General features: G+C 45.2%; 1 protein-coding gene across 2 annotated transcripts in view; it reads left to right on the top strand.

Annotated features, from left to right (window-relative positions):
- The window catches only part of LOC133498027 (juxtaposed with another zinc finger protein 1), a 34,852-nt gene that overhangs the window by 18,648 nt on the left and 1,694 nt on the right, over window positions 1-14,510 (top strand). Inside the window, exons 2-5 of one of the 2 annotated variants that reach the window (XM_061814399.1) lie at window positions 83-479; window positions 8,384-8,456; window positions 11,224-11,420; window positions 13,099-13,268. In XM_061814399.1, coding sequence (XP_061670383.1) covers window positions 332-479; window positions 8,384-8,456; window positions 11,224-11,420; window positions 13,099-13,268 — 588 coding nt within the window. In that variant the 5' untranslated portion in view covers window positions 83-331. Of the gene's footprint in view, window positions 1-82; window positions 480-8,383; window positions 8,457-11,223; window positions 11,421-13,098; window positions 13,269-14,510 lie in introns of those variants that run through there. The other variant, XM_061814406.1, reaches the window with a different exon arrangement.

The following is a 14,510-nucleotide window of genomic DNA, read 5'->3' as shown; positions in this document are numbered from 1 at the left end:
ACGTTGTTTTTCTTTTGGTGAGTAAAATCTAACCAAATAAGTAGCGCGGTCATAATTTGATAATGAATGTGTTGGTTTTCAGACACAGGTAAGCAGGTGATGACGTAGTTGCCACCAGGCAGGCAGGCAGCCAGCCAACGCCCCCACCCCCACCCACCCTGCGCCTAGCTTGCCTCCCAGCTGCGTCCGCCGCTGTCCTGTCTGGCCGCCCCGGTGTCTGCTCCGCACTCTTCCCCGCTCCCTCCCCGGACCCGAAGCCTTCCCTGCCAGTCTGCCTCCCTTAGCCTCCACCGCTCCGTCTCCTGCGAGAACCCCGCCGCTCGCCCGGTGAATGCACCAGCGCGCCCCCACCGGTGAAAACAACATGACGGGCATCGCCGCCGCTTCCTTCTTCTCCAATTCCTGCAGGTTCGGAGGCTGCGGACTTCAGTTCGAGTCTCTCGCCGAGCTCATCGTCCACATCGAGGACAATCACATCGGTGAGTCGGCCCTCGGTGGGTGGGGAGGTGGGGGTACGGAGCTAACTAGCTAGCTAGCTCACCTTTTAGCTAGTTAGCGAGGCTCGGGTTCCGCTATTCCCGCTGCGTACATCATTTTTTTTTTGCTTACTAGCAGACTTGTATTACGTTCAAAATATATCAAGCGTTCTTTCGCTATAGTATTTTTCCATTTTCCGCCGAGCCGCACATGAGTGTAAATAGCACACGGAGCAGACAGCGGTTTCCCAGCTAACATGTCAATGTTTATCACGACGGGCCTGATGCGAGTCGACTTCTGTATGGAGCACGTCTGCTCCAGGTGTCTGTGCACATGAACGAATCACACGTTTCTCGTGCTTTGATGTGGTCCCTGGTGTCACTTTGACGTGACTTCGGTAGGTTACTCATATTTTGGTTTCCACCCACCAATGCACTCGTCTCAACTTGTTGCACTTTTCATTAAGTTTGCCCGCAGCCTGCAAGTGATGAGTGCCTTCAGCCTTGCAGTTCCACCCAGCCCGACCTTTTTGATAGGACTCATCCACATGTAGGTCAGGGGGGTGGGTGTGCTTGAGCCCTTCCCAGCTGATTTAGTGGAGAGGCGGGGTAGGGGGTACTTTAGAGCCTGGACTGGTCACCAGTCCATTCTGGGCAACATGGAAACAAACAACCATTTGCACCTAGGGACGATTTACAGCACTGATTCCTAACCCAATTGGTGTGCCGAGGGGGAAAAATATTTCCCACAAACATGGGTGAAGGAATTACCTCTTATCCATCCATCCATCTTCTTCGCCACTTATCCTCACGAGCGTCACGGGGAGTGCTGGAGCCGATCCCAGCTGTCAACGGGCAGCCTGAACTGGTTGCCGGCCAATCGCAGGGCACATCGAGACAAACAGCCGCACTCACAATCACACCTAGGGGCAGTTTAGAGTGTCCAGTTAATGTTGCGCGCTTTTGGGAAGTGGGAGGAAACCCACGCAGGCATGGGGGGCACATGCAAACTCCACACAGGCGGGTCCGGGATTGAACCAGGGACCTCAGAACTGTGAGCCCAACGCTTTTCCAGCTGACCCACCGTGCTGCCGAATTACCTCTTATTCTTATGAATATTGAAAACCCACAAGTAATTAATCCCCCCCCCAAAAAAAATGCCTATGGAGGCCACAAGATGGCTGCAAAACACTTCTCTCACCCCCCCCCAAATGAAACTCCTCAACTCACTCCAATTTACTATCGTTCCTTAATACCAAGATGACACACGATTGTGGCAAAACACTATTTTTGTTTAAAAGAAACTCCTCAACTCACTTCGACATGACAACATGTCTTCAAAGTAATACTTGGCCTGACCACAAAGTCAGCCAATAGGTGGATTTCAGAATAGCAAATGGCAAATTTATGGTCGGTCAGTGTTTACTCTATCTTTGTTTGTCTATCTGTGTCAGCGACCTATCGTGAGTGACAGGCACACCAATAAAATGCTTTTCCACAAGATGGCAGAAGGTACACTTAACCTGCCTCCTGATTTTTCACAGTTTGGCATGCACAAATGTATCCATTAGAATATTTTGAGGCAAAATGGTTTATCCGCTGTTATTTGCTGAAAAATCACGTCATCGTTTGTGTAATAACAGTTTTGCATGTGGCGGCATCTTGATCCTGAATTAATTTCAGGCACTTGGATTAGACAAAATAAGTCATTTGCCACCATCTTGTGGCATTCACCAGCAATTACAGTACAGTATAACCCGTCAATTATTCGCTGCAGAGATTCTCAGTCACTTCTGGTGTTCGTTGTATGCTTTTTGGAAAATTTTTGTTTGGTGGTGTGGGTAGAGAGTCTTCTAAGGGATAAAATGTGGTACACTTCACTGATTTTAGAGTGTTCATTTACCCTAACAGGCGGCACGTTGGTTCAGCTGGATAGTGTTGGCCTCACAGTTCTGAGTTCCTGGGTTCAATCCTGGCCCTGCCTGTGTGAAGTTTACATGTTCTCCCTTGTGCCTGCGTGGGTTTTCTCCGGGCTCTCCGGTTTCCTCCCACATCACAAAAACATGCAACATTAATTGCGCGTAGGTGTAATTGTGAGTGTTTTTCTCGACGTGCCTTGCGAATGGCCGGCAACCAGTTCTGGGTGTAGCCAGCCTCTTGCCCGCTGACATCTGGGATAGGCACCAGCACTCCCACGACCCTCATGAGGATAAGCGGCTAAGAAAATTAATGGATGGATTTACCCTAACATTGCACGTTTTGGGAATATGGAATGAAGTACCCTGCGAGAATGTGCAGGAATGCTGGAGCTGAATATTTGAATCCGGAACCTCTGAAGTGTGAGGCAGACAAGCAAACCACTCATACATCGTGGTACTCAGCCTTAAGTTAACTTATGATATTTATTTCGTCAGTAGTAAGGCAAGATTATCAATAATGCTTGTAAGAGTATGATATGAAGCAAGCCCTTTAGCGTAACACCACAGCACTCAGTCACGCGTGACAAAGATGATTAGCGCTAATCACTAGTCGTGTTGTGTTTGAAGCGAGGTGGATGACAGTGGGCGTAGACTGGAGGTTTCGGCGAGTCCAGTCGCCATGGCAACTGGCAGCCTCTAAAAGGGGTCAGCGAGGCAGCGCCTTGGCGTCGAGTTCGCGCACCTGCTGTCTCGTCCACAAAGAGAACGGCCGTGCCGTCAGTAGGGGTGAGGACACCCGATGTGATGTCACACCACTTTGCGGCCAGAACAGACGACGTGTTTATGGGCCGGGAAACGGCGGGGGCGGCGGCGTGGGGGGGGGTTACACACGACGTGTGCTACTTATTTGTCCTCCGGGTTAAACGGAGGGAATCTGTGAATCGCGGTAACATTCTTTACTTGGTAATCCAGCCTGTGGCTATGTGGAGCACATGATTAGACATTTAAAAAAAAATGTCAGGATAGATTTGTTCTTTACTGTGATTGGCTGGCGACCAGTGCAGGGTGTACCTTGCCTGACGTCAAAAAGTAAGACGGGATACCCCTGCGACCATATTGAGGGCAAGTCGTGTATATATTTAAAAAAAAAAAAGAGAGAGAGAATGGACAGCTATGCTCTCCTCAGTCTATCGGTTACCCGCATCTGCCCCGTGGTGTGACCTTTGACCCCGCAGCCATCGACCTTCGAGAGAGGTCCTTTCCCGGCCCGATTAATGACAAGCTACTCCGCCCCCTTTTCAAGCCGCAGCTGGTCACCGGCGGCCCTCCGGAGGGCCAAGTTCGATCAATAGCTTTCACAGATCAGTTGGCGCAGATGGGAGGGGGCCAAGGTGGGAGTGTGACGGAGCAGCTCCTTTTTACGCTAGATGGGGTGCACCCGCAAGCTATTCACAGGGCTTCACTAGTGCCTCTTTTTGTAGAATAGCCTTATTCAGAAATGAACATTTTTTTCTTTGAAATTACAAAATAGCACTTATATACATAGATATGATCGCTTAGCTTTTTTAAAACTTTTTAATATAGTCCCTCCCCAATTTTTTAAATTTAATTTTCAAGTTATCGGGCGGAGTTTAGAATTGCAATGAAAAAGTGAATTTTTTTCATCCTTTTTTTAAATAAAGCGGTTCTATAAGAGAATATGGAAAAAGGGAAGTACTGTGAATACTTTCCCCTGTGTAGTGTACTGCATGAAAGAAGTATTTGATAGTATGTGGAATTGAAATACAAACTACTCATGAAAATGTAGAGAAAATAAGGTAAGATAATTAATGAGAGTAGAGGTGAAATATTTTGAGAATGAAGTCATTTTTTCTTGATTTGAAGTAATAGCATTACAAAGAAAATCCCAATATTATGAGACATTTTGTGGGAGCGAATTAATAACTCTATCAGAAGAAAATCATATTATGAGAGCAGAATTTGGAGTGTTAAAGTACTCTTGATTTTCAAGGATAAATTCTGAATACCGTGAGACTGAATCTGTCATTTTACAAGATTAAAAAAGCGATAACATTACAATAAACAAATATGAAATAATGTGAGCAAAGTTATATTAGGATTGTACTGCAATACATCAGACAAGTGAGGTGGCAAAAAAATAATAGTTCAGCATGTGCGGTGAACTCGTTGAATCGGTCAAGGTGCTAAAATGAAACTTGTGTCCCCCCCCCCCCCAAAATCATTTCGTTTGACAATACTGTCCTCTTGTGGTGCAACGTGGTCCATTCCTCATTCCGGGCTGCCCCCCCCCCTCCCCAGTTGAGCAAACCTTAGCCTGTTGCACACATGTAAGCAGATGAGTTTCCGTGAGAGAAGCAGTTAATGTCGACTACCTCATCCCAACAACAACAACAACAAAAAAAGCGATAGGGTCTCTACAATGACATATCCCCCCCGCTGTTTAGATTACAGCGGGAAATTGGTTTCGCGGGACCGCGCTAGTTGTTGTCCCAATAGGTCAAGTCTGAGGAATGTGATGATGTCAGGTCTATGTGGCTGCGTGCACATTTGTGCGATACCTTCACGCGCACCAACCTGCCCCGCAACCTCAATAAAGACAGCAGCACGAAGCAGCCGAGCGCGGCAGACATGAAAACGGAGAAAAACACTCGGGGCGAAAGCGGGGAAATCCCAAAATGTCCTTTGTCCTCGCTGGATATACGCTGCAATTTGATGAGCATTACGTCACGTATTGCCGCCGTTTGTATTTGTTTCCGTGCTGATTATCTTCACGCATCAGCAGTTAGTGAGGCTGTGCAATCGTTACATATTGCGTTATATCATATTTGGCACCTGAAAAATCAAATACACTCAGTTCTGGAACATCGGTTGACCTCCAATTATTTCAACTCCCAAATTGTTCGATAATTGCCAAGCCTTTTCCGTTAAAAATAGAAAAAAAGGTCATCTTTATTGGGTGTGCAAGAAATGTGCTAATGGGTAACATTTGGATCGAAATGGATTTATGTATAAAAACACCACCGTATAATAATCCAGGTAAAAAAACGGGACCTCACATTTGAGAGATTCTCGGTTCACATCTGGCCTCCCAAAACATACGTTAGGTTCATTCAAGACTCTAAAGCTGTCCGTTGTTTTGGGCATTTTTTAAAAATGTTGTTTATTAGTACTGGAAAAAACATACAACCGTTTTTTTATTTTTATGGAAGCTTCAACATGGTTCTAACATTTTTTTTAAAAACACTAAATTCACTTAGCACCCATTGTCACGCTCTTGTTGACACAGTTCTCCAAAAACATTACGAGACAATGTGTACATGCTTTGTTATCACTCCCAGTTGAAGTTTACTGTAAAACCGACCCATAAAAACGAGAATAAAATAAAACATTGTATGTATTTAACACTAAAATATTCCAGGTGTGATTTTGAGTGCAACTGTTGTCTGCCCAACCAGTTCAGGGTGTACCCTGCCTCCTGCCCGTTGACAGCTGGGATAGGCTGCAGCACTCCCTGCGACCCTCGTGAGGATAAGCGGCAAAGAAAATGAATGGATGGATGGATATTCAATCCAAACATGTCATTTTGTCTATGGAAAGTTTACTGACTTAATGCTCATGTGAAAAACCACAGACAATGACAGAAGTGAGCATGGAGGTTATGGTCATTAGAAACGTTCAAACAACAGCTATGGAGCAGCAGTGTACACAAATATAGCACACAACAATACTCACATGGCATATACTATATTTTTCTTTGCTCTGTGGGAAGCTTCGGGAACCATCTCTGTCTCTCCTTCAAGAAGATCATTACAACTGGCGAGTGACCACTTCCCTTTGATTCCCCTTTTAATTTATCCACACTATCCATTTCCCTCAAAAGCGACATTGTTTTGCGTCCTCTTTGGGAAGGTGTGAGTCGGGAAAGGGTGTGTTAGTGTGTTTGTGTGTCCGTGTCCATGTGCCACACTACTTCCTGAATGACCTGTGAGGGTGTAGCAGAGCAATTAGTGGACTGGCATTACTGGAGCGGAACTGTGGAAGCTCTCTTTTCACACCACGCACGCGAGCTCACACATCATCGCGTGGCGGAAGTCGCCTGGCCCCTGAGTGCCACGCCATGCACCGCGGAGTGTAATTACAGGGAAGTTTACCTCTTTTTTTTTTTTTTTTCCTTCTTTCCCCTTAGACCCCTCCCACATTCCCGCTCCTTGGCGTCCATCCGGTTGCCTGCTGCTCGAGAAACATGTTAAAATGCTGTGTGTGGCTTAATTAGCAGCCTGCAAAACAAGCTGTGCATTCTTGGCCTCCTTTCAAAAATACACACACACACATACACGTAGAAACACACGCTGCAATGGTTCAGCAGGGGGCACTACTGTGCCGCTGACAAGATGGTTTGAGTTGAGAGCGCTGCTGACTTTTTTTTTTTGAATGAGACCTTGAGAGTCTGAGGACAAATGAGGACAGGCACTATGGAAAATGGATGGATTTGTTATTGTGGTTGGAGTTCTGTTTGCAGCAGGGTACAACTTCCCAGCTTTGCAAGGAACTCCCCCGCCACCCCCAACCCCAACATCAGCGTTCCCTCAATTCGTGGCTGGAGTGAGTCGAGCGTATTAAGAGCAGCGCGCACAAACGCTGCTCCCCTCCTCGCCCGTCAGCTTCCTGTGCTGCGAGGCGAGCGGACGTTGTAAACGCGCCGCACATTTAACACGGCGACGTCCGCGCACCTGGCTCACCTCACAGGCGTCGTAGCCGTATTTTCTGCCGGCGTTTATCATGGTGGATGCGTTCCAGGCCCACACGCGTTTGCTGAAAATCTGTGATCTGGAGGCCCCAAATAAATATATATACTTTTATTCCTCTGTGCAATTTTAACATTAAAACCTTTATGGAGATCCATCCATCCATTTTCTTTGCTGCTTATCCTCACGAGGGTTGCAGGGTGTGGTGGTGCCTAACCAGCTGTCAACAGGCAGGAAGCAGGTTACACCCTGCACTGGTTGCCAGCCAATCGCAGGGCACATAGAGAAACAGCTACACCTAGGGGAAATTTGGAGTGCCCAATTAATTTTGCATGTTTTTGGGATGCGGGAGGAAACTGGAGTGCCCGGAGAAAACCCACGCAGGCACGAGGAAACAAGTGACCCAAAAAAGTTATTGATCACGTTTGTCTCTTTTAACCCTCCTAAGTTTAGTGTGTTATAGCGTTTTGTGTTGCAGTGTGTTTTTCTTTTTCTTTTCCTGGGTTTGTTGTCTTGTTTGCCACCCTCCTCGGTGTTCTCCTCGGCGGGACGTCTGCTTTCGTTTGTAGTTATGAGGTGCGAACGCCTGAACACCAAAGACGGTCGGCACGCACGCACGCACACACGTTAGACGCGCACTTGAGAAAAGCTGGGAAAAGGAGTGTGTTTTGTTCGCAATTGCGCTGATATGGTCCAACTTGTTGATCGCATCCATCTGACAGCCATTACGTTCCGCGTCACGTACCGCCGCAGCCTAGCACGCTATGGTTCTTTGTGGATTCCTTTGAGCGTTTCTGCGCTGAACGCTTGATGGCGCTGATACTTCACAGTAGTCCCACCCTGGGGCCCCCACCCCTGCTCTCCTCTTGTTTCCCAGGGAGGTTGGAAGGGTTTTTTTTTTTTTTTTTTTTTTAATTTTTAATGGCACTCCCCTCAGGCAGTGGAAGTCGCCTCCAAGAGCTTCTGTGTGTTTTAGCAGTACACTGTATACATTCATCTCTCTTGTAGTCCCATGTGAATTTTTTATTTTTTTTTTTGGAAAATATGAAGACACAAAGTCTGGGAAGGCCCCAATGATGTATTCACAGAGAGCATCATAGGCACCCATGACTGTATGCTTTGTTGTTAGTCCCTCCATAATTTATCGGGCAGGGAGGAAAGATAAGGCCGCTTGATTGACGTGGAATCTCTCTCTCTCTTTTTTTTTTTTTTTTTTTCTCAGACACAGATCCTCGGGTCTTGGAGAAGCAGGAGCAACAGCAGCCCACCTACTTGGCCCTCAGCTACATCAACAGGTACCATTGCCCCGTCTGCAGGCGGCAGCGTTGTGCCAATCTCGCCTTTGCGTGCGCTCAGTTAGCTGGAGGGTGGGAGCCGTCCAAATGACGGATGTCTTCCCATCGACAATGTCGTGACTCATTCGCAGATCAGCAGAGAAAACCGCAGAAGACATGAGACGCCTGACTCAAGAGGATGGCTTGTGCGCCCGTGTGTGTGTGTGCGCGTATTTGTTTGTTTGCAGTGCGGCAAACCGATACGTCATGGCCCTCTTAAATCACTCTGGGCCGCAACACGGAGAAATGTCTGTGGCTGAAAGCGAGAGTGACTTTCTTTTGTTTGGGGCCGGAGGGGGGGTGTAATTGTTTAAACGACAAGCTTGTAAATGTCATCTGCAGTCCCCAGATTATGTTTTGACGGTGGTGATGTATTTTCTGGGGCCGTTTGTTCAGTTTTTAATCCGATCTTCTCTAATCACATCACGCAGTTGCTAATGGGTTGAAGTGTCCATCATTTGGAGAAATATTCTAATGATCCTCATTACAGTTCACATATTGCCACACCTTCGACCCATTTGTTTATTTTTGTTGGCTGTTCTTCTCTACTGGCATTGTACAAAGCAAGGAACATCAAGTTACGTTGCAGTAAGATCTGAGCACAGAGCTCTCAAACACTTTTGGGATAAATTGGAACACCACAAGACTGGATTGGGACTTTTCCCCTTCTTCACTTTTCCTCTCGACGCAACGGCCAGGTGTCCTAATAGACTGTTTTCGACCCTCGTCACACACCTTTCCATTTAGAACACGGGCGCCATCTTGGTTTGGTGAATTCACGTAAACACACGGAACTAAGCAGGAATCATTTCAGAAAAGCGTATGAATGGGGGCGCACTGCTGTGTTAGCGGTTGCTCAAACGAGCGTTGTAAAGTGTCTTTCTTTCAACCGCCAGCTGTGATCAAGAACCAGGGCGAGAAAACGGAGCAGCTAGCAACCAAACGGCGACAACTGTGGCTGTCTCGTATTAGCAGCAAAGCACAATACTCGTGTGTCAATGCAATGCATGTCTCCAAAATCTATATCTTCTGTTTTATTATAATGAGTTTGCAAAAAAACGAGTTACCGCATCGCTAGCTGTTTCGTGAGTTCAGTTAAAAATGTGGCCGTGGAAGTGGAGAAAAAGGTGCGGGCTCCACTTGGGACTTGTCCCGGTCGAATCTCTCTCTCTCTCTCTCTCTCTCTCTCTCTCTCTCTCTCTCTCTTTCTCTCTGTAACAAAAACGAAAATAATAATCAATATAATTTAACACAACGCTGGTTATAATCACACAGTACATATTTAAATTGCATTGTGCAGAACACTAACCTTAGCAGTGTGCTTGCAATGGATACCGCCGCATGACGAACCCAGCCGTTGATGAATTGGTTGTAGACCTCCAGACCTTTGTAATTCTTTAGTCGGTCCACGGTATAAGCGCTTGTCGAGAAGAGGAGATAGTGGACGATGTCTGGATAGGTTACCGATCCCCACATTTGTGCTTCTCCATGGCATATGGGTCGATATTGTTAATCAAAGCGCACGTCTTGTCGTAACTGTTTCTTGAAACAACATCTAATGAGCAGCGATAACTCTTATAATAAGTCTATATAAGTCTTTTTAGCCATCATGCGTCACTTTTAACAGTCGTACTTACATTTGTGTACCTCTGATTTGTATGCAAAACGTGAACGGCGCGTCAGTAGAGTGAACCCATCCAACATGGCCGCGTGTCAGTAGAGTGAACCCATCCAACATGGCCGCATGCCTCGGATGTAGTCACGTGGTCGAAAGCAGTCTATACTTTAGTCCATGTTGTGCAATTGAACACATTACAAAAAGCAAATAGATGCAAATTGGTGGAACTGGAACTGGTCGGGAACCAGTCGTAGGGCACATATAAACCAACACCATTCGGACTCGCATTCACTTTATACGGGCAATATTGAGTCCTCAATTAACCCACCACGTAGGTTTTTGCTTAGTGGGAGGAAACCGGAGTACACGGATAAAACCCACGCAGGCACGGGGAGAACATGCTAACTCCACACTGGCGAAGCCGAATTTGAACCCGGGTCTTGAGAACTGTGAGGCAGATGTGCTAACCAGTCGTCCGTCATGCTGCCTGAATATGCATGAATTACATTTTTCGTCATTCCTTACACCGCTAACACTATTTTGTCTCGATACAGTTCTCGCGCCATGCTCAAATGGATGAACGTTATCTCTACCATACTTAATCCTGCCGTTCCTCTTAATGTCGGGATCTGATTTTGTTTCGATAAACTACGTTACGGGTTGTGTTTTTTCTTTAAGAGGAGAGATTTAACGGAACGAATGCCATCAACAGGAAATGCCACCTGTCATACACAAAATGCAATGTGGAGGCGCAGTATTCATGAAGTCCGTTTGCGTTTTCTGTCCTGTCTTCTCCCATTAGCACATGGTTTCTTCTGGTGCATTTTTTTCAAAAGCAAACACTATTAAATATCATCTCGTCATATGATCATCATGTCATCTCAAATATCGAGGTCGAAGAGACTCTTTGGACAGCCGTTATATCTAAGACAACAGAGTAAGGCCTCGACTGAACTGTCGGGAGCATGGAATTTTTCCAAATTTGTTTCGACTTTCAAATGAAACTATTTCATAGCGTTCTTGTCCAAATAAGGTGTTTTGCATTATTACCTTTTTTTTTTTTTTTCTAAACCAGATGTAGTCAATAATCGGTGACTCATTTCTCATCAGGTTCATGACGGACGCTGCGCGGCGGGAACAGGAGACCATGAAAAAGAAAGCCACCCCCAAACTGTCGCTGTCCATCACGGGCGCCATGTCGAGGAACAGCACGGCCACGCCCCCTCGGCACACCAGCGGGAACCTGACGCCGCCGGTCACGCCCCCCATCACCCCTTCCTCCTCCTTCCGCAGCAGCACGCCGACAGGTATGACAGGTGTGTGTGTCTGTGTGTGCCCTAACCCTTTAAATATGTGAGTAGTCATGATGTGGGCATTTTAGCTTGTCCACACAATACCAGGAAGAGCTTTTTTTTTTTTTTTAACCTCAGTAGACTTTGCGCATGTGTGTGCGCGCATGTTAAATATAGAGGCTCCTGCAGCGAGCAGGCCAGTCATCACTCTTCTAATTACACAGCAGCTGTCACGCTGTGTGTTCACATGGGGGCTTTGTGTGTGTATATTTTAACATGCAGAGTTCAGAAGCAGCCCAAATGGTTCCTAAACGTAGTGTTAGGTCTGCGCTTTTATGCACACATGCACACTTTTCAACATGTGCCAGGGTACCATCCATTTCCTCATGCTGAGGTGCAGCATTTCCTGCGTGATGGTGGGGGGCCGGTGGCGGCGTGCATGTGTGTGTGTGTGTGTGTGTGTGTGTGTGTGTGTGTGTGTGTGTAGATGAGTGGAAACTATTCTCCAGAGCACTTTTCCAGGCTGAGCAATGGGGGATCACTCCCACTTAATGATATCCTTCCAAGTGCCAATCCCTGCACGGTGACTCACAGGCGCATGAGAGTGCAAACATGCACAAGGTGTTTTTTGTTTTTGTTTAGTTTATTTTTTGTGTGTATGAGGATGTGGATCACTAACCCATAAGACACACACAATAGTGGGCAAATAAATAAAACGAGACGCTCAGAACTAGGCTAATGCCGTTTTTGTCTTTTTGCAGGAGGGATTAACATTATGGGAAAATAATTAGGTTGAACAAATGAATGGCAAAGGTAAAGGTTAAGAACATGGTCATGGAATGAATTAAATTTGTCTCAAGGCACTGATGTGGGTAAACAAAGAAAATTACAGTGAAGAAAATAAGTATTTGAACACCCTGCTATATTGCAACTTCTCCTACTTAGAAATCATGGAGGGGTCTGAAATTTTCATTGTAGGTGCATGTCCACTAATCTAAAAAGAAAAATCCAGAAATCACAATGTATGATTTTTTTTTTAATCGATTTATTTTTGTGATACAGAAGCAAATAAGTATTTGAACACCTGAGAAAACCAATGTTAATATTTGGTACAGTAGCCTTTGTTGTAAACAGGTGTTCAAATACTTATTTGCAGCTGTATCACATAAATAAATTGTTAAAAAATCATACATTGTGATTATTGGATTTTTCTTTTTAGATTATCTGTCTCACAGTGGACATGCACCTACAATAAAAATTTCAGAAACCTCCACGATTTCGAAGTGGGAGAACTTGCAATATAGCCAGGTGTTCAAATACTTATTTGCAGCTGTATCACATAAATAAATTGTTAAAAAATCATACATTGTGATTTCTGGATTTTTCCTTTTAGATTATCTGTCTCACAGTGGACATGCACCTACAATAAAAATTTCAGACACCTCCATGATTTCGAAGTGGGAGAACTTGCAATATAGCCAGGTGTTCAAATACTTATTTTCTTCACTGTAATTATCCATCCATTTTGTTGGGTTGCAATGAATGTGGAGAGTGCAATAACGGCTACGTCGAAATTTCGAAGCAAACATTCATTTTGACAGCACCAAAATGCAGTTGGCCCATTCTGCTTCCTCTTATTTCCCCAATCCACACAACTGACTATTTTAACGTCAAAACACGTGAATGTTTCCAGGCAGCGAGTACGACGAAGAGGAGGTAGACTACGAGGAGTCGGACAGCGACGAGTCTTGGACCACTGAAAGCGCCATCAGCTCCGAGTCCATCCTCAGTTCCATGTGCATGAACGGCGGGGAAGAGAAACCCTTTGCGTGCCCAGTGCCGGGCTGCAAGAAGAGATACAAGGTGAGGGCGCGGAGGCCACGTGGTAATGTGGATGTCATCCAAATATCACATGTCATATCGCCTCTATAAATATTATGGAAACCGCACTGATGTCGTGATTGAAATGAGAGATAAGAGTGTGTTCTGTCACACAAACAAAAAATCTCATTCAAGTTTTCATGTACTGGCCACTGTGGGAACTTTACTGTCCTGTGACTGTGCAGTGTGGGACAATTTGGAAGACAAAAACACCAGTGATGATTTTTACATGGAGGCTAACTTTAATATTCCCACGGAATTAGGGAAAATGTGTTTTTTTCCCATCTTTTTTTTTTTTTTTTTTAAATATAAACCCAAAAATTAGATGGGCCCAAAGTCTGTACATTTACACTGTGCTACACTTACTTACTTCTTACTTACACTACTTCTACTATCTTATTATTTATTTAGATAACTAAAATGTATAATTTGTATGTATGAGTGCTAAACGGGAGTAGCAAACTTCATAAAAAGCAACAGTTTGGCATATAGTGATCAATTAGCAGTGTTTTAATGATGTCATGTCATTATCCAAGCCGCTTATCCTCACAAGGGTTGCAAGAAAGCTTTAGCCTATCCCAGCTAGCTTCGGGCGAAAGGCGGACCACACCCTGAACCGGTCGCCAGTCAGTCGCAGGGCAGATATCAACACCATCACTGAGTAGGAATCGATCCCACGCTTCCCGGACCAAAGGCAGGCGTGTGTACCACTACACCATTAGTGACTGTGTTTTAATTATGTAATTATTAAAAAAAAAAACGAGGATTAAAGCTGATTAATTACACACCTTGTTGAAATTCGCTGTCAAGCGAAACATAAAACAAAGAAAAATACTCCATGATTATTTAAAACGCCCACTTGGCTTTGCCTTAGGTACTGTAAATCCGCTAGCTCTATGCTAGTGCACCATGCAAAACACTGTCGATGGGCTAACCAAATTAGCATGGATGTTGTGGTGTTGAAACCTTTAAAGCAATACACACAAACGGGGTAGCAGCACACATAGACAAAAGAACAATACCGAGAATCTTCATTGTCATTTATCCTCAATGAAGCCGTAACTGCGTACTTCGTATATTTGCCCCTGGTGGCTAAGGCGGTCACAAGAAGGAGTCCCGAAATGAATTAATCATGATGCACAAACTCTACTGTATGATTTAATAATGTACATTACTGTCGAGAACTATTTGATGCACTAAAAAGCAGCAATGGGGAAAATGATT

This window comes from Syngnathoides biaculeatus, chromosome 1, assembly GCF_019802595.1.
Source record: "Syngnathoides biaculeatus isolate LvHL_M chromosome 1, ASM1980259v1, whole genome shotgun sequence".
NCBI classification, from domain to species: Eukaryota; Metazoa; Chordata; class Actinopteri; order Syngnathiformes; family Syngnathidae; genus Syngnathoides; species Syngnathoides biaculeatus.
This window is presented reverse-complemented; position numbering and strand designations above follow the sequence as displayed.